This window comes from Periophthalmus magnuspinnatus, chromosome 6 (genome assembly GCF_009829125.3).
Source record: "Periophthalmus magnuspinnatus isolate fPerMag1 chromosome 6, fPerMag1.2.pri, whole genome shotgun sequence".
In the NCBI taxonomy this organism is placed as follows: Eukaryota; Metazoa; Chordata; class Actinopteri; order Gobiiformes; family Gobiidae; genus Periophthalmus; species Periophthalmus magnuspinnatus.
Window position 1 is genome coordinate 27747974 of NC_047131.1, and position 19189 is coordinate 27767162.

Genomic DNA, 19189 nt, shown 5'->3' on the forward strand with positions numbered 1-19189 from the left:
ATTTTATTTTGCCATAGTAATGCTTTGATGCCTGTGAAGCATCGCACCAAAAGTATTTGAGATAAACGACTCAAGTTGTGGACTATAACATCTTGATTGATTTTTTTATTGAAGTGCCTGAGCTTTGCATGCTGCGTGGTATTGACCATTTGAATAATTAAAGATGCACTATTTAACTTTTAACAGGGATGCTATTGCTTTGCCAGAAATGTTCCACATTAAACTTTTTATTGCAGATGTTTTTATTACTCCAAAACATGCTTTCATTCTCCACAGATCTGACTACATGGCCAGGTATTGTTACTTTCTCATTTCTACTGAATTACATGTGTTTAATACCAAACTGTGGAACATTAGACAAAGCAATAACATCTCCATGGACACACACCAGAAGCTACATAGTGCACCTTTAAATAGCTACAACCAGGGAACTGTAGTATAATTAGTATTTCTAGTACTGTTAACCATCACTGTACACTGCAGGTAAAACAATGTTAAATTTTATGTTATTTTGAAAAAGACGGTGAGGAAATCTCTGACTTTCACTCGCGCTCTTTTGGAATGGCTGCCATGTCTTTACTGTGGAAGGAGGTAAGTGACATGAGGGGCCTCCGAGCAGAGCCTGCGGGGTAGGGTCCTCTGGGTAGAGGTCTGCAGCCAGATTTTTTTTGTGCCAACTGTCAGCTGATTTATGCCAGCTCTGCGTATGTATTCACTTACATTAAAATAGATGGGTCCAAAGCATCACCCAAAATGAAATCCTGATCTTGACTGTTGTAAAATGTAGATATTTAACTTTTGATTTCCCCAAAAATGAAATAAATGTGCAAAATCAAAAAGTCTGTCATTCGTGCCAGGTTTATTTGTATTTCTTTTACATATACTTAATGTTTGTTGGCTGATACTGGCAACATGACGCTGTATTATTCTGCATAGCTTTGAGGTGGACTGGAGAAAGATCATGAACTCCCAGGCCATTAATCAATCCTTTCTTCTTCTCGACATAACATCATTAAGTACAAAGGGTATAAAAATTAATAGGAGGTCATATCTAAAAGTAAATATTTAAATGAAAAAAAAGAGCAAACACAACCTTGTTAATATTTTGGAGCAACTTTTAACTATATCTACAGACATTCACAGTTCTCATCTTTGCCAGTTACAATATTAACTACACCAATTATTAATGCCATGAAATGTTGAAGGTTTGTTATATGGGAAATCCAAATATCTAGCTTTCACAAAATTAGATTTGATTTTTAGATACAATAAAAATTCAGCCATGATGACGTACTACTTTGTACCAGTTTCCATGAACAAAGGGTAGGTATTCAGAAACCTATCGTCAAGTTAAAATACATTTTTTTTATATAATACAACAATAACAAGCATTATTAAAATTCACTTTAGTGTTATGTGAGGTTTTCTTGTCAAATCCACATAGAGCACATCTCATCATGATTCTGCAATTTTTAGTAACACACAAACATTAACCAAAAAGGACAGCAAAATCTGAGCACATCAGGTAGAATCTGCTGCATACATGAGGTACAAACGAGCCAACCAATAAGGCAAAGTAAACAGTCTTCGGGCATTAAGTACAGAGCACTAGCTAGGCAGTAATAAGAAACAAAGATCCCAGAACATTCATAACCTGTTAACGTGCGCACACTAGATCGTGTTGTGACAAAGATTATTGTTCCCTTTGAAAAGCAAAAGATAGAAAGAGCAGACTAGAAGGGTATATCTTTTACTAACACACTCAGGATTGTATAGATGCTACACTCCTGGACCCTGATTCCTGAGCACACAATGCAAGATAATTCATGTGGTACACCATTCAGTTATTTGCATCAGTCCCAAGCCTGGATAAATGAAAAAAAAACAAAAACAAAAACAAACCTATGCCAACTTAATAGGCAAATAAATGCAGAGGCAGATGATTTGTTTTGGTGATCCTGCAAGGGAGGAGGCTAAGTGGAAAAAAACAAAACTTGCTTTTAAAAACAAAGGCAGATTATGGCCTCATGCTCTGTACCCAAGTAGCAAAGAATATTAGAGTATAGAGCAAGGGATTTTTATCTATTGCACCAGATTCTAAGTACGTACACTTGCCATTACAATTCCACAAGAAAGAGAAGGCAGCTTAGTGATTGAGAACAAAGTGGATCTCCAATCAACATAACTTACCCCAAAGGAATTCTTACTATGCCTGACTGATTATTAAAGGGTCAGACAAGGTGCCATCTAAAAAAAAAAGACAAAAAAAAAGACAAAAAAAACAAAAAAAAAACAACTTTACTCACACAGTGCTCTTGGACGTTCTGTAAATAGACTGGTCCATTTCAAAATCTTTTTTTTTTTTTTTTTTTAACCACAAGGCTTAACTTAAACAACAACCAAAGTAGTCATTTGTATTAAAGTTTCCATTCCTTGTGTCGAGAATGAAGGAGGCACTACACAGGGGGAGAAAACAAAGACAGGTAGTGTGTCAACATCGGAGGCAATGGAGCAACCTAATGTCTATTCCAGTCAAATCCTTTTTCGTTCTAGTAGGCAGCCAGGAAGAGAAGGGGAGTGGAGTAAGAGATGCCTCCTTTATAGACCAGTGTTGAGACTGAAAACAACAAGTTAGCAGGAAACTTGTGGCACTCACTAGTGAGAATACATTGGAGTTGACAAGAGTCATTAGTGGTGTTGCTCGTGAGGTCGTGGGCAGACCAAAAATAGAGGTCCGCTGAGGGCCAGTTCAGCTAACCATTTAGGCAACAGTCCAAGTTCTCCCAGGTCTGACAGCTCCGGTGATTTCCTTCTGAGCAGTTCATTCAATCATTGTCCTCCATTTTGAAAAGTTACCATTGTGTTGTTATAGCTTTCATCTCCAAGTCCATGCTGCCAATAAAGCCGTTGCAAGTCTGCTAAATGTGCACCACTGGCTGTGGAGAAAACAGAAACAGGTCTGTTTAGTTACATGCAGGTAGATTTGTTTTACTAGTTTTATAGTGTGATCAACGCCTGGCTACTTTTTGACAGAAGATGACTTAAGTTTTGTAATCATGCAAGTATATTTCATTTCTAAACTACAATGGACAGACCATTCTTTGTGTTTTAAAAGGATGAGAATTCTGTTAAATAGTTAACCAGGTTAGTAATTTGGGCAAAGGCAGAAATCTTGTTAGCTGTAATTGAGTTGTCCAAAACAAGCAATGCATACATGTTACGGTCTTGAGATTGAGAAAAAGAGCTGTCAGTTTCATTATAAGCAGCTCAATACATAAAGATCCTGGAAACTAGGCCCTAAAACAACATTCAGTTTCCCACCTGTATCAAGACACCACACAGCGGCAGCTCATACAGTCCTGGCCGCTTTCGTCGGGTGGGTTCAGCTTCCGTAACTTGTGCTGTCTGATCTCCCGAACCAGTGTATAGAAGGCGTCCTCCACTCCCTGCATAAACCAATACAAGTGCTAATTAGCCACGGTCAAATGAAGCCCGCTGAATATAGCCTCTTATTCTGAAAAGGTTCTGATAGGGGAAACATTACCATGGTAACCTTCATTTCAGAATATTAATTGAGCACCCAAAATCACTTAATGTCAATCTCCACTTCTGATTGCTAAATGCTAACCCTTCCTTAACAACATAATTATGTGCAGAGTGATTCAGAGACTGTGGGAGCTGAGTGGCAACATGTCCTTATGAGGCCTTTTTTATGGTTTGTGAGCCAAACCACCTTGCTGACTCACTACTCAATCAAATCTTACCGGCATCAACAAACCATGGCCAGATAAAAAACTAGGCAAAATGATGAAATATACTTTTTTTTTTAAACACAAAGAGGAGTATACATCTATTTTTTTGTGGTCATTCATAGGTCAAAAACAAACATTAAGAGCATGTGTGATGGTTTACCTGCCGTGTCTTTGCTGAAGTTTCAATGTATGGGATGCCGTAGGAGCGGGCTAATTCCTGGGCTTGCCTGGTCTCCACTGTACGCACCGGGAGATCACATTTGTTGCCCACGAGCACCATGGGGACGTCATCAGAGTCCTTTACTCGTTTTATCTGCTCTCTGCAAATTTGAAAGGAAATAGTTTGACATTTTTGGGGTGACCGTCGTTGCTGATATGAATGGCTGAAATTGAAAAAAATCCCTTTGACAAACATGGACAACTCGTACGCACGCACAAAAATCTACACAAACCACATGATTCTGGTATTAAAACTCATGATTAGAATAAGATGGTATTTCTACAGGCACTACTACGGTTTCCGCTATCACACGCACTGTTGGCTAATCTTCCTGATGGTATCGTTGAACAGGATTCTGGCTCAAAATGAGGAAAGGGGTCCCCGGGGTCTGCAGTGTTTATGCCAACTGCTCCTGACAGGTTGCCCAAGCAGCGTGGAAGGATGGGTCAAATGTAGAGTAACACATTTCTCAACAGGGATAATAAAAGGTTCATCCTAACTAAATATGTTAGGAGGATAAGACATTTTAAGCCACAATATATTGCTACAGAAAATATCACAATAAATGATAATATTGAAAATAGTTTATGCCACTGACACAATGATCCTAAAAAGCAGGATAACCTCAGTGAGTAAACGGTGGTTGTTTTTTAGCCCTCTACAGCACAAATTGTGTTATATTCTCCCCATTATTGCAAAGAAAATGCACCCATGATGAAATATTGAGCCATAAAATATCTTGTTCTATGCATTATTTACTGAACAATGTTAACATACATGACCATTCACACAGACAGTGGCTCCCTCTTTTCTGCATCACTCAAGGAAAAGCAAAAACTAAGATACAACTCTGCCCACACCAGTCCATCTTTCCCACAATCAGGGAATCATTTAGTAATAATTTAGTAGTAGTGTTGTCATGATACTAAAATTCCAAACTCGATTTTGATACTACGGAAGAAACTCTATGCTCCATACCGATTCTGATAACGTAATGATAAAAAAACAAAAAAAAACCAAAACATTAAATAGTAGTTCTTTTATTACCATGTGGTCTTGTATCTGTGTGATCCCTCAGTCGTCCAGGTACGTTCCATAGTGGTTTATACGTGGTCTTGTGGTCTTATACAGCTCAAGATCATTCTAAAGCTATTCAGAAACTCCTGTGAACCTGCTAGTTTCAATACTACCCTAGGTTTAATATTGATTAGTATGTGATATTCAATACTTTAGACAGCCCTATACAGTAATTATCACAGGCTTAATCTGAATAAAAAGACACTGAGCCTCTAGTTATTGGTTCTACAAATACAGCCCTCAGCCATGTGTGGAACATTACAAGAAAAAGATACTCCTAGGAATATCTTTGAATCCACAAACAACACTGACAACAGGAACCACAGGAGAACCAAGCGCAAAAGAGCAAGCTCTACTGGGGCCCCGATGGTGCACTGTTGATGGAGTGAAGCAGAGTGAGGCGGAGGGAGGGAGTGCAGTACAACAGGCAGCTAACAGCATTACCTCATCACTACAGCACAGCGAGGGGAGAGGGTCAAATCAATCTATCAGCTACTTTAGCCACAGCACAGCAGCATGATGCACTAGCCACTGCAGCCAGCCCATCTGCAGCCAGCTCCACTCAGAGAAGTGTTTATGACCGCATTTGTGCTAAAGTGATGTCATTGCACAGTGTGGCTTCTCCAGTCTGGGCTAGTAATGCAGGTATTTACAGCCTACAACAGCAGTGAACACATGGAATTTGTATTTGACAAACACTTGTATTGGTGGCAGTGACATCAATGTAGAAAAACATGATTTTCCATGCCAGAAATCACAAATAAACAGATAGTTAGTGGAATAGCACGATAAAATTTAAACCAGAATTATTCACAAAACAATTCTGAATGTACAATATTGTTAAATATTGTTGAGCTGTATAAATGAATGGCAGACTGCAACACTTAAGGGAATTAGTTTGTGTAATTTTAGTTCATAATTCAATCTTCTACAGCTCAAATCGTATCATATTGCAGAAAAAATAACCAAAAATTTCCCACAACTGCAAAGAAAAAGTCCCCATGATAAATATTGACCCTCAAAATTATAGCTCTCTTTATAATATATTGAACGATAAGTCGATATAGTAATTATTGTGACAGGCCTGATTCCGATGCGATTTTAACAGGAAGTTTTCATGCTAACCTGGCATTATTAACAAAATAAGCATGAATCAATCCGTGTTCCTATTGAAAGCTTTTGGAATAAACTACAGCTAGTCTTAAAAACACAAACAGCTTGGAGTTCTTTAGCGATCTTTGAATTACTCTAATGTTCTCACCAAGCAAGCCTCCACTTCTTCCATTGATTCTCAAATCTTTCTCAAGTGTTACTTTACTGCCCTGCCAGCAGTGTTCAAGCTGTTCCATAAAAAGGCTGACAGTGGGTCAAACAAAAGCGTGCTAAAAAAAAAACAACATCCCTGCAAAACTGTGTAATAGGCCACAAAGGTAATATGTAGCGTCTTTATGAAGTGTGATGCTCGCAAGTGGCCATCAAGTAAAATGACAGTCAAAAGTAGCGTAGAATTTACCCTGGCTAACTTCCTTCCCCATTTCTTCTTCTTCGTCAGTCCTGGGGGAGTGCTACGTCTGCCCAAACCTTCTAATTGAGTCAGGATCGATTTCATTGGCATCGAGCTGTAAGCCTCCAGTTGGGGGCTAAGCTTTCTTTAGCCGCGGTAAACGCTACAGCATGACATCACCTGACTACCGCAGGGAGCTGGCACCCACTTGCATGAGGTAAATATACACACACAGCACTCCCTTCAGAGACTATGGGAGTCCCTGACAGCAATGCAAGTGCACAAACAGCAAATTCAGTTGAAAGGTGCGGTAATAGAGGCTTCAACTTCAATGTCCCCAGCGCTAGACAATTTTGATTTTCAGTAAAATTATAAACAATCAAAAGAAGTGTTATTATTAATGAAAGGATTTTTTATACATTTATACATTAGGAAACAGATAACTAGTACTTTCTGTTGTCAAAATGTCTTTTTTTTTTTGACAATTTATGACTTTAATTCAAGTTGCACAGCTGGCTTATAGGGCTGTGCAATTAATAGTCAATGTACGATTATGTGTTTTTAAATTGAGAGGTCTAGAGCTAATCCTTTGTTAGTAAAAACATGTGGTTGGGGTGGAGTTTCCTTTGTAGAAAAAAAAAAAACAGTCTATTTTTTATATTAAACACAGTGTGACAAGAATTGGCAAAGTGGATGAAGTGTCTTGCCCAGGGGCACAACCCTGGGCAAGTGTTAAATACACAATTTAAAGTGAGATTTGAACCCTGACCCTTGGCTAACATTTTGCAATTCCCACTGAAACAAAATCCTAAAACATGAACTTTTCACACTCACAAAAAATGAAGCGTCTGCATTTGCCTGCTCTTATAATCACTAAGCTCTAGGTTGGTGAGTTTGCGCACACACCTGTACTGGTGGATGTCCTCGAACGACTTTGTGTTATTGATGGCAAATACACACAGAAAGCCCTCCCCCGTCCTCATGTACTGGTCTCTCATGGCGCTGTACTCCTCCTGACCCGCTGTGTCCAGGATGTCCAGCAGACACGTCTCCCCGTCAATCACCACCTGCTTTCGGTACGAGTCCTGTAGGAAAAGAGAAAAAGTTATGAACAATCACTGGTTTATTGGGTATTAAAGGGGAAATTTTCGTGGTTTTAGGGTTGAAACTCAAAGTTGTACATTATATGCCTGCTCATTCTATGACTAGAGGCAATTTAGAGTCATCATTTATTCAGCGTGTGCATGTCTGGACAGAGGTTGTACCAAATCGATAACTCATGGTAACACTGGAGGGTAACTCTGAATTCACATGGGTCTGTCAACAAAGACAAACTGCAAAGTAACAAGGGTCTTATGGAAAGTTAACTGAGAAATCATTTTCAATTCAATCGAGTTTATAATTATTGCTCCAAACAAGTTACAAAATAGTGCAATAAAAAAGTAACAATTAATTGAATTATTGCAGCAACTGTTTTTATTTTAATTATTTATTTGATTTTAATGTATTTTAAGTATAAAAAAAAACCCCAAAAAAAACCCAATATCAATTAATTATGTTTTTTTTTTTTTTTTATAATTGTGCTGCTCATTTTGCCTGACATTCAGAATACACACTTTTTCACTACTTTATGAAGATGCGAGTCTGGTCACTGGTGAATCTCCCCGTTTCAAATGGGCGTGACTGACTGGAAAAAATAAAATAAAAATATATCATAAGTGTCTGAAAAAAGTTACTCTGTTGAGCAGTCAAATCCACTGACCCACAGGTTGGTGGCTAGATTCTAGCTCCTTCATATGAAAGCTGTCATTGTGTCCTTGGGCAAGACACTTAACCCACCTGCCTAGTGTCTGCGTACACTGTTTTATGAATGTGTGCGTGAATGGGAGAGTGGTTCCTTAATGTAAAAGCTCTTTGAATCAGTGAGTGAAGTACTGAACTCTGTTAATCTGAGATGAGATAAAATTGTATTTTACATGTAAATCGTAGGTGACCAATGAGCTCCTTCATTTTACATGTGTCACTGAAATAAACAAATCTGATTGCACAAACACGTTTGACCAGCTTGAGACGCAGTGGAGGACATGAGGACCAGACTGATATCAATGTGTATAAAAATATAGAGAAGTATCATTCTGGATTTGCCTGGCAACAGCCCTATAGTTTATTTATTTCTGTGACAGTGCATATTAATGAACATTTCTGCTAATAAGCCATAACGCCATTTTTCATCTGTATTCCCGTGACAGATGTTACTTGGTAGATAAGAAGAGCTCCACTATTTCCTATACGACATTGTAAGTCATTGCCGTCATTGATCCTGTAGGGTCAACGGAGCATGAGATCAGACGGTATTAGACCCAGTGTTCAGTCTTGTAGTGCACAGCTCCAAAAACATGGAGTGCTCTCTCTTTGTTTGTTAGAGCACAGGGGCCAGGAATGCAAATACACAAAAAGGACATTGTCTGGCTAGAGGCAGGCGTGGTGAGAAAGAGCCAGTTCTAGTAGACAGACCAGGAAAAAATATGGTCAATTTAAAAATTCTTAGCACACTTTTAATATGAGGTTTCGATAAATTAATAAGTCAGTTTGTCAGGAAAATTGAATATGACTGAACGATTCGGGAAATATCTAATTGAACTGATTGTGCTCAAAGTTCAAATTTTAAAAGGGGACCAGGAGAATTGGCAAAAAAACTGAAATATGAACTGAAAAAGAAACACAAGAATCACATTTCAAAATATGCTAAAAGATCCAAACTAGAAGGAAATTAGGGGGAAATTATGCTACTTTCAGGCTTTTGCAGTTTTGTAATTTCGCCCATTCAAATTCCGATTTCGATTCGATGTTGAACTGGTGTCATACCTCTATAGTCGGATCATATTCGTCCACAAAGTGATTCTGGATAAGCTGGATAGTGAGCGCACTCTTGCCCACGCCTCCTGCTCCCACCACCACCAGCTTATACTCAGTCATCTCTGCCACTGCCGCTCACCGCAAACCACCACTGCAGAAGAGAATAGAAACAAAACGGGGTTAGGTTAGCCCAGTGACAATGCAAAGTTCACTCATATTAGGACTAAAACCACAGACTACAAAAGGCCTATTCGCTCGCTGGGGGAAGAGGCGTTAAAAAGCATATCCATAGCTGTTATCGGGGGCATATTTGTAGCGGTTGTTGTTGTGGTGTCAAGGGGGGGGGATGAGGTGGAGACCCTCAGAGGAGAATGTGAAAAATGTGGTGAAGGTACTCCATGTTCCCATCCTGAGCTGTGAGTGGAGGATGATGGGCAGGGAGAAAGAGGGAAAGAGAGAGCGCGTGAGAGAGCAGGAGGGAGATAGAGGGAAGGAGAAAGAGAGGAGGGGTGCGACATTGTCAGACGGGTGCTCATCATTCAGGTTCATGCAAGGATGTCAACCTGTCATAAGCACGTAGATCCAGCTCAAATCTTTTTTTTTCCTTTTTCATGGCCTTGATTCAATTCAAATGTGGAAAGTAAACAGATTAGACACTGTGACTTAACTGTCTGATAGGGCGGTATAGTTGTCTAAAGAAATTCTATGCTCCGTGCTGTGATTATCCTACTAAACAGGTTGTGACATGAGAGCTTAAAACTGCTGCGTATCTCCACTATGATCTGAAAATGCATCTGACCTGAAATAAACACATGATTAAAAACTATGCAAGAGACAATTCACTCAAAAAAACTCCATCTATCCCACTCCACTGCCTTGTCCTTTCCACTGTGGTCAACGTAACTCCTTTATAAAGTGTTCGCTTAAAACATCATTGATCGTTTAACTGAGTAAACGACTCAACGCCTACAGTTTTAGTGTCTGGGGGTTTTGAGATGTGGCGCTCACTTGTTAGAGCAAAAAATCTTTTCATTGTTAATTGTTTATTTCAACATCTCAGCTGTTTACGCTTGCCGGGAAACTCAAGATAACCACACACTTATGGACACAACGACAACAAAAAAAAGCATTTCCAACATGAGCCATTGTGCAAAGTTGGTTAGTTAGTTAAGACAACATTTTGTTTAGTCGCACTACCACAGAAAAAAACAGCGTACAGCCGTAGAGCGCCCTCGCCCTATAACTGTGGGCCAGTGAAATTCCAGACATAGTGACAGTGACTCAATCAGTGAAGCCATATCGGCGTTACTGCCAAATACGGTGGCAACCTGTGACTCAGGTTATAGCAAATGCACGGAATCTGACCATATGTTTAGAACAATGACATTACACCATCATAACTGGTACATATGGAGTGAGAGATGGAGTGAGAGACACGTTTAGGAGAGGCTCAGTCATCCTCACAATGTTTTTATGGGGCAACTTTGAGCTCACACGGAGCAACACAGCACAGAGCCGGCTGATGTCATGTGTGGTCACTTCTGAGGCCTGAGCTCATTGGAAAATCACTGGGAATCCTGTACCATCCAGGGCCAACTGACAAAGATAACAAGTTTCATTTTCACTACAGAAAACACTCAACAACAGCTATGAAAGAATGTAGAATACCACACAATAACAATATGGGACATTTGCTATGTTAAAACACGTCGTTATGTTATAGTTTCTTTTATGAAATACAGTGAAAACAGCAAAAAATATCAGTATCAAATGTCTACACTCATTAGGTCTGACCATCTGAAAGAGAAGCAAATCAGAAGTGAAAGTGTGTAAGATTTAAAATGTATTGTCTTGATGTCTTGATGTATTGGGATATTTTATTTGGTGTTAAAATATTGTTTTGAGAGGCTGCTTTAATCATATCACCCCCAAAACAAAACAAAACTTGTATTGTGAGGTACCCTGCCCTGTTGAGATCACATCACTGACACTTCAAGGTAGACAATTTGTTTATTTGATTAAAGTTTGTTTTAATTTTCAGTTTTAGTTCAGTTTTAAAACAATGCAATTTACCCAATGTGATTCAATCAAAGAATTTCTCTAAAAAAAACTAAAGCAAGATAATGAAATCATCATAGTAAGCATGGTGACATGATAACAAACCTGCTCCGCCCTAGACAGCATACTAACAATTTCTGTTCCTCCAGGCTAGGATTAGTGACGCATAGTTCATAACCAGTTCATTCATCCATGGAGCCTCCCTTTACAGACTGCTCCTGATGTGCCCTCAAAAACAAACAGACCTGCACCATCTGTCACCGAGCGTAATCAATCCAACTGCATTTCACGAGCGTAGCAGAAGCACCCACCATCAGAATCTCTACTCCAACACAATATTTGACATCAGTTCACTTTGTCGGCGCTGAGCAGACTGAATGAGCGCACGTTTCGGCTTGGATTCAGGTGGACATCTGGAGTGAATTTGGACAAGGGGAGAGGTGACATGTTACACTGTATATCACCGCTACCAGTGAAGACATCTCGTAATGACCTTTATTTGAAGTTCTCAGTTTATTTTTTTGGTCAGCTTGAGCAGACAGGATTTGTGGATAGATGGTATGATAATGAACACTAATATTTTAACAAGCTCATTAAAACACACAATGTTTTATTAACTATGCAGTGTGTGTATTCAAACAGCCTTCTTCTTGTTTGAATGCACAGAAATGAGTATTTCTGATTTTTATATTTTTAAAATATATTTATTTTTATTTAACCAGGAAAGTCCTACTGAGATTAGGGAAATTTATTCTACAGTTTTTAGTGGTAGTGTAAAACTGGAGCACCTGGAGAACATGCAAACTCTACACACTGCCTGAGAGGTAAACCCAGGACTTGCTGAAAGGCTGAAGTGCAGTTGTTGTTTTTTTTGGATGTGGTAGTTTTATGAGTGATAGTATAAGAACTACAATTCATAATGGACATCACTAGTCCCTGAGCTGCACCAGATTTGCCCCAAAAGAAGCAGCCCAGGGAATCATAAACACAATTAAAGAAAACCTCACATTTGGCCTAACATGACTCTTACTTTTCCAGCGCACTTGAAATAAATCTACATGGCGACAGTAGAGAGAACAGTAAGGACCTGCTCTGACCAAATAAACAGCAGCTGTGCTACAGGAGTGACCTGAGGGCCCTGTACAGATGGTGTGGCCTTCAACATTTAGTTCAGGAAAGCTTTTATTTAAAATCCATTTAATGCATCCAAAGTCTTAACTCCAACGCTCCAAACAGAACACTTATATTGGCCGTAATAGATCATGATCATAAGATTGTAAAGTCTTTATCAGATGTGTGGCAATTAACTGGAATTCTTTTAGTGTTTTTTTTTAATATTGCGAAAATACCAAAGAACAAAAAAAGGGAAATTTGCAACTGATAGCATTTTAAAAGTAGCTCAAATGGCAGTGAGAAGATTGAACAAGTACAAGCAGCATTGTAGCACAGAGGAGGAATTTTGGGGGCACACCCAACGTGAGAAAAATAAGTCAAATTCCTTGTAGAATTTGGTGGGAAACGCAGTGAACCTCAGAGATCTAGACTAGTAAAAGTGAAACCGTGTCAAATTCTCCAGCACATGGTCAGTTAGACAAAAGCGAAAGGGAGAGAAGGCAGAGCACCTCACACCGCGGCTACACCACTTAGAATAATTGCATCAGTAATGTTACAGCATTCAATTTATTTAGTTTTTCAATCCCAAACTCACTCTACAAAAGGAGTACATTTGAGAGGTTGGCTGGACAAGTGAAGCTGAAACAAATCAAATAAACAGAGCCTCATTCAAAAGTTTCAGTTATAGTTAGTTGAACATAGTCAGGGATTATTCATTGTACATCTATAGTATGTGTCTTTGTCCTCCACTCCACCTTGAACTACGCACGCTGATGGAATAATGTCATATTAGTAATGCTGAATGATGGTGACTCACTGTTGTTCTCAGCCTGGACAACTTCCACATATTCACTAAAAACAGTAGAACACTAATCACATCAAAAGGTGAGATCGGTTTAACACGGACTTTATATCATAGAAGACAGTCCATAAAATCAGATTATTACTGTGTTGACACATGGACTTAAGAAATAAACATTGAAAACACCTGGTCATACATGTTACTGGTGTATTTTGAATATAAAGTACAATGAATTTTAAAATTACCCTTTCAGTTCTTAAGATTTTCCCTTGCATTTTTGTCTTTGCATGTCATGAAAACACATTTTTTAGACAAACGATTATACTGAAACTACAAAATTTCACTGACACAATAACTCTATTACCGGATTACTGTTGAAAGACTCTACATGTACAATATTATTTTTAAAAAAACACACACTAACTACAATAAATAAGTAATTAAAAAGTGATTAGATTGACTCTGTATTTATTTTTGAACCCTCTACAGCTCAAATCTAATCGTAGAACAGGAAATGACAAAAAGTTCTGCACTAGCCCATAGAAAAAGTCCCCACGCTAAATATTTAAAAAAGTATTGTTCAATCTAACAATCATTTATTTTATTATGTTATTTATTTATTTAAAACAAGGACAGTGCACAGAGAACATTCATCTCCAGACAAAAGATGTTCTGCGCCAGGTTGAGATACAAGTTTCTTTCCAAGTGCAGACCTTGGGCAGCTACAGGAAACATTAAAGAGCTTATTTACGTAAAAGCAGCTCGAAAAGGCAATATATCATCAATAACAATGTCTTCTTGAAAATACCCACAATCCAATTCATCATTAAACATTTCAAACTGTCAAAATTCATTAAAACCGATTATTATAAATACAAAGTTTCAAGTTTCATCTTCAAAAAATACTCAAAATCCAAATCACTGTTCTCAATATCCTCTAAAAATGGACATTTATTAAATTAATCTGTATTATAATCCTCTGAAACACGTCGATATAGTAATTATAGTGACAGGCCGAGTCTTTGCCACGTTAGTTTGCATCATTTTAGTCAACGGCTGCACAGGTGTGAACAAATAGAGAGAAATCACATTATTGATGGAACGATCAACAAAAATATCGTTTTATCGTGATAATAATCATTCATGGGACATCGCCAACAAAGGTAATCGTCATTATATCACCAAAATGTGCAGAAAAAAACTACTTCTCCATGGTAATCCCTTCTATATCACAAAACTATAACAGCTGATTCAATATGGAACCTCTTTGTGATATTAAAAATTACAATTATTCAAAACTGTCAGCAACTTCATGATATAATCGTTAATTGCAATTATCTTGGTCTTGATAATTGTGACACCAAATTTCAATATTGTCCCAAGTCGACTCAGACGTAACAATTTACGTTTTAACTCCAGAAATACTCAAGAAATCAGACATTGATCAGATTTCGGTGTGTATATAAACTAAAGTATCGAGACTTCCATATCGATTAGTTTAGAAATGAACTTTTAGTATCAAGGACATGCTTCAGATAATAGCCGTTACTGTCTTTAAATAATAAAAGCAAGGTCATGATGTGCTTCAGTTAGTGTTGTTACAAATTATAACACCTTTGTTTTGCAATCTCTCTCAACAGTACCACCCATTAACTGCCATGAGGGTTTTTACAACACCTCCATACTGGTTCCTGGTGTCGTCACAGTCAACCTTATACTCTTGTACTTTGCTTTGACCAAATACAGTTCTGACGCAGATCCTGTCATTGCAGTGAATTATGATCATGCAATTTCATATGAAAACTGTCGCCATATTGTGCGTAGAACATGACCGAATAGAGAAGCTACGTTTTTGCATAATAAGGTTCTTTCGAGTATTGTCCCACTGAGTCATTGCAACAACATAATGACGTGACGTTCCACCTTACATCACAAATGTTTCTAAACGTTCACGATCGAGGCATGTTCGTTTCGCTCCTGACAAGTGTGTGAAATTCATTCCAAATTCTAATCCACTGTGCACTGTTACTGCGAAACAGCCTGGTCTTCTCCGTTCAAAGTGGGCCATGCCACAATCTGATTAATAATCCACACAAACATATGGAGATGAGCTGTCACTCTCTCAGATCTGCCGAGCTTGTCCCGAACTGGTCTTTGAAGCAGCATTTTGACTACGACAAAAGGGGATGTTCTCCGGAGAGACAAAAGCTCCATCAAATCATTTAAGATTTTACATATTTATTCATGTATGTACGTAGGCCTGTCACGCTAACACATTTTGAAGCTTGCTATATTGCTATTGCTGCTATAAAACTAATTAATGCCGACACAATAACCCAAGAGCAGATTTAAACCACAAAAACTATTCTAAATCGACAATATGGCTAGAAAATTATGAACTGCAATAAATAAACAGCAGAATAAAACACTTTAGGAGTTAGTTTGCCTCTGTAATGAGTCATAGACGTTATTAATTCAAACTTTTGCGGCTTAAATCTCATCGTAAAACAAAAAAAATAACCAGAAATAGTGCAAAGAAACATGATGAATACTGACCCCCCTAAAAAAATATTGTTCCAGCTTTGTTATACTGAATGATAAGTCAATATAGTAATTATCATGACAGGTTTATAAGTACGCAAACTTTTCCAGTGAAGGGTATATCACCTCCTAGTCTCCATGGAAATGTTATTGCTTTGCTTACTAAATTTAATTAATTTCCACGGTACGTCATTAAAATTTGCCATCTCCATGCAGATAAGCAGGTGATGCGACTATCAGACCAAGTTACATGTAGGATCTGTGGAAAAGCGAGCCCACTCACAGTTAGGGCATATTTTTAAAGGCATAAGAGATACCTGTAGATAAATGTAATGCCAACATCTATATTGCATTCCAGACAAAGCAATATCATCTCTGCAAAAACAAACAGGTGGAGTACACTTCTCCGTAAAAGTTAGGCTACTTAGTGACATTTAAAATAACAGCGGGGATAACTAAAACATAGACTTAACAGAGTATTTATTGCACATTTCTGAAATACAGATTAGTTTCTATGTTAAAGCAATCACATCTTCCATGGCAGTCAACATGTAGATTTTTTTTTAAATCTGGAAATCAATCCACGTGAGATAATCCTCCAAAGATAGTGCAATAATTTCTGACTTACTGACGTACTTCTTAACAAGGAGGCAGGTGTGATCGGTTGCATTTATTTCCCTAAATATGCACCACTCTTTTTAAAGTTATTTATAGCTTGCCACCTTAAGCCTGGGAAATTAACAGTTCTTTTGAAACCCTAGCACTAAGCCTGGACTCAGAGTATAATGTTACATGACAGCTTACAGAGGGTGTAGGCCCATAGCAGCAAGACGAGAGCAGGAGATACAAAGTTCATATATGTATAATAATAATATAACAGTGATCTCATCCAAAACACAACAAGTGGATAATGTGGCATACCTCTTAATCCAAAAATAACTAACTTTTTACCATTTCAGCCTGTGAGTGTTGCTGATGCGAGAAAGCATCCAAACAACAAGCTAGCTGTGGTTTTGTTTTTAGATTTTTATCCTTGCGAAGCACCGAAAGGAAGAAAAAAATGGTAGAAGAAGAGAAAGATTGAAAGAGCTGATGTCAGCCTAAACTAGTAGCACTCTGGAATGACCTTTATCCTTTTTTCAGATTCTAAAAAGCGTAGACACAAGCAGGATGATGTTCTTTTCATCATTCTAGTGTCTATTGTAGGGACTAATTGGTTAAAGAATCCATATTGGTATTGCCACAAGCAAGCCCCACTGCAGAGATAATAGATTTTTAATGGAGCAATGATGGTAAGGAGACCCTCTCTAGGGAGGTATCACGATCCAATACTGAGACTCCAAGACCCATCACAGAGCCTTGATAGCCCTGTGTGCTACCCCCCTTTATGTCCACTGCCCAATGACATCATCCCCCCGAAAGTGCATCCAAACAGAAGTGCAGACTGGCCGCCATGACACCTTCAAAACAGACTGAAATGGATTAGACCGAGACAGGAAAATATTTCCAAATATGTTCACAGATTATCACTTTACAAAACAAGCATGATCATGTTTCTCTGTGCGTCATAAGAAGGTTAATACAGTGGATGAGAGAGTCTATGTGACCTTTTCTGTATTGGGTCATCCTTTTAGTGCATTGTGAGCAGGGAGAGGCAGTGGAGGCAGCAGCAGAAGTAGAGATGAAAAGGCCAGCTGACCTCCACACAAAAGCCAGCCAAAGAGAGCAGCGCACCAGGCTAATCATTGGACACCCAACACCCCAAACTCTGTGCCCTTGTCCTCTCCTCCAATCTGTAAGCAGTCTTAACACTCCAGCTGTTTCAATTCTAAGTCTTCTTAAAATCTCCTAAGACTGTCTTAAAACAAAAAGTTAGAAGGAAAGCTTTCTACAAGGACACGACATTTTAGTTCTGTACAAAATGTTGTATTTAAGTAAGCTGGAACATTGGGATATTTAGGCTCTACATTGGCCTTCCCTAATGCAAGCTAAGCCCTATTCAGTGTGAAATCATTTCCAATACATGACTTGGAGTCAGGCATCATAATGCAGGTACAGACCAGGGTCATAAGCTATTCTACTCTGGAACATTCCTAAGGTAAAGCCAAGGTAAATAGATATTATCTTGTTAGAAAAGGAATCCACAATAGAATGTATTTTAAAAAGGCCTAAGATAAGAAAAAAGCCAATGGGAAGACAGACAGACTTTTTTTTTAATGAACTGATTATTGTATATGCATTGTTGGCCTAGTTGTTGTGTTTGATGGTTTATCAGTGACAAGTGGAAGCACTGTTGTGGATGCTCTCCAAAGTAAATCTCCACAACACTTTGAAAGAATGATTATGTGAGACAGAAGTTTTTCCACACTTTAAGCATTCACTTTACAAAACAGCAATTTAAATCCTGCAGGAAAGAAGCTGCTGGCCAAACGCCGTTGTAATGGAATCTAACTTCCGCAGTGATACATTCAGTTTATACAGAGTGTGACGGGGCGTCTCCCTCTGTCTGTGCGCCCAGGAGTGAGGACTGTGCCTTCTCCAGACAGCACAAGTCAGGAGAACCACTTCTACATGTAAATGCACTGGGATTTCATTAAGGATGGACCAATTTGGGTCATTTCTTGCCTGTAAACTAGCAGGAACTCTGAAAACAGTTAAGAAAACAGCTGTAACTGAGAGAGTGGATGATAACAGTGTATAAATAGCTCATTAGAACATAATAACAGGGGATGTAACAGGAAAAAACCCACTGCATTACCGTCATACATGTGATATGACACATTATCTGTTCATTATAACCAGCTGTTGACCGCAGTCTCCAGTGATGGGATTTGCACGGTGAAAAGACAACACCAGACACATTTTATAGTACAAGAATGTTAAAGTCACACTTACAACAAACCCAGGTCTAATTAGCCACACAGCCGCCTTGTTTCTTCTGCCTCAGAGGAAATCTTCCAAGTCTGCTGCCTCTCTCCGCTTCGTGTCACAATCCTCGCTTCCCTGTGCCACTGCAGGAAGACTTAAAATCACCAAAAATCAAAATGAAACGAGGAGAATTCTGTGTAAAAAAAGCGCCCGCGTTAAACAATGTGCTTTTGGCGAGGACAGACGTTGCGAGTGGAGCCCACGCCCAGTTCTATCAAACCAAGCCCCGCCCCCGTTACCGTGCACGTTACTGCTGCTTTCAAGTAACCTCGGAAAAGTTTACACATCTGTCTCAACGCTACATCGCACACATCGATAATTAAAAATATTTGGATATA

At 38.6% G+C, this 19189-nt stretch overlaps 1 protein-coding gene across 1 annotated transcript; it reads right to left on the reverse strand.

The window, feature by feature from the left end:
• Positions 1–802: 802 nt before the first annotated feature.
• Positions 803–19067, reverse strand: LOC117372137 (GTPase HRas). Its single transcript, XM_055222255.1, has 7 exons — positions 18819–19067; positions 9419–9560; positions 7460–7638; positions 3913–4072; positions 3322–3446; positions 2307–2936; positions 803–1865 (listed from the first exon to the last, which is right to left on the reverse strand). The coding sequence occupies exons 2-5, from the start codon at positions 9527–9529 to the stop codon at positions 3327–3329; spliced, it is 570 nt and encodes a 189-aa protein (XP_055078230.1). The 5' UTR covers positions 9530–9560; positions 18819–19067; the 3' UTR covers positions 803–1865; positions 2307–2936; positions 3322–3326.
• Positions 19068–19189: the final 122 nt, after the last annotated feature.

Excerpts from the sequence above, each read along its gene's own strand:
- LOC117372137 (XM_055222255.1), bottom strand. The coding sequence starts at position 9,529 with ATGACTGAGTATAAGCTGGTGGTGGTGGGAGCAGGAGGCGTGGGCAAG. Across the intron at positions 7,639-9,418 it reads AATATGATCCGACTATAGAG|GACTCGTACCGAAAGCAGGT; the intron begins GTATGACACCAG and ends CTTTTCCTACAG. Across the intron at positions 3,447-3,912 it reads CTTCAGCAAAGACACGGCAG|GGAGTGGAGGACGCCTTCTA; the intron begins GTAAACCATCAC and ends TGGTTTATGCAG.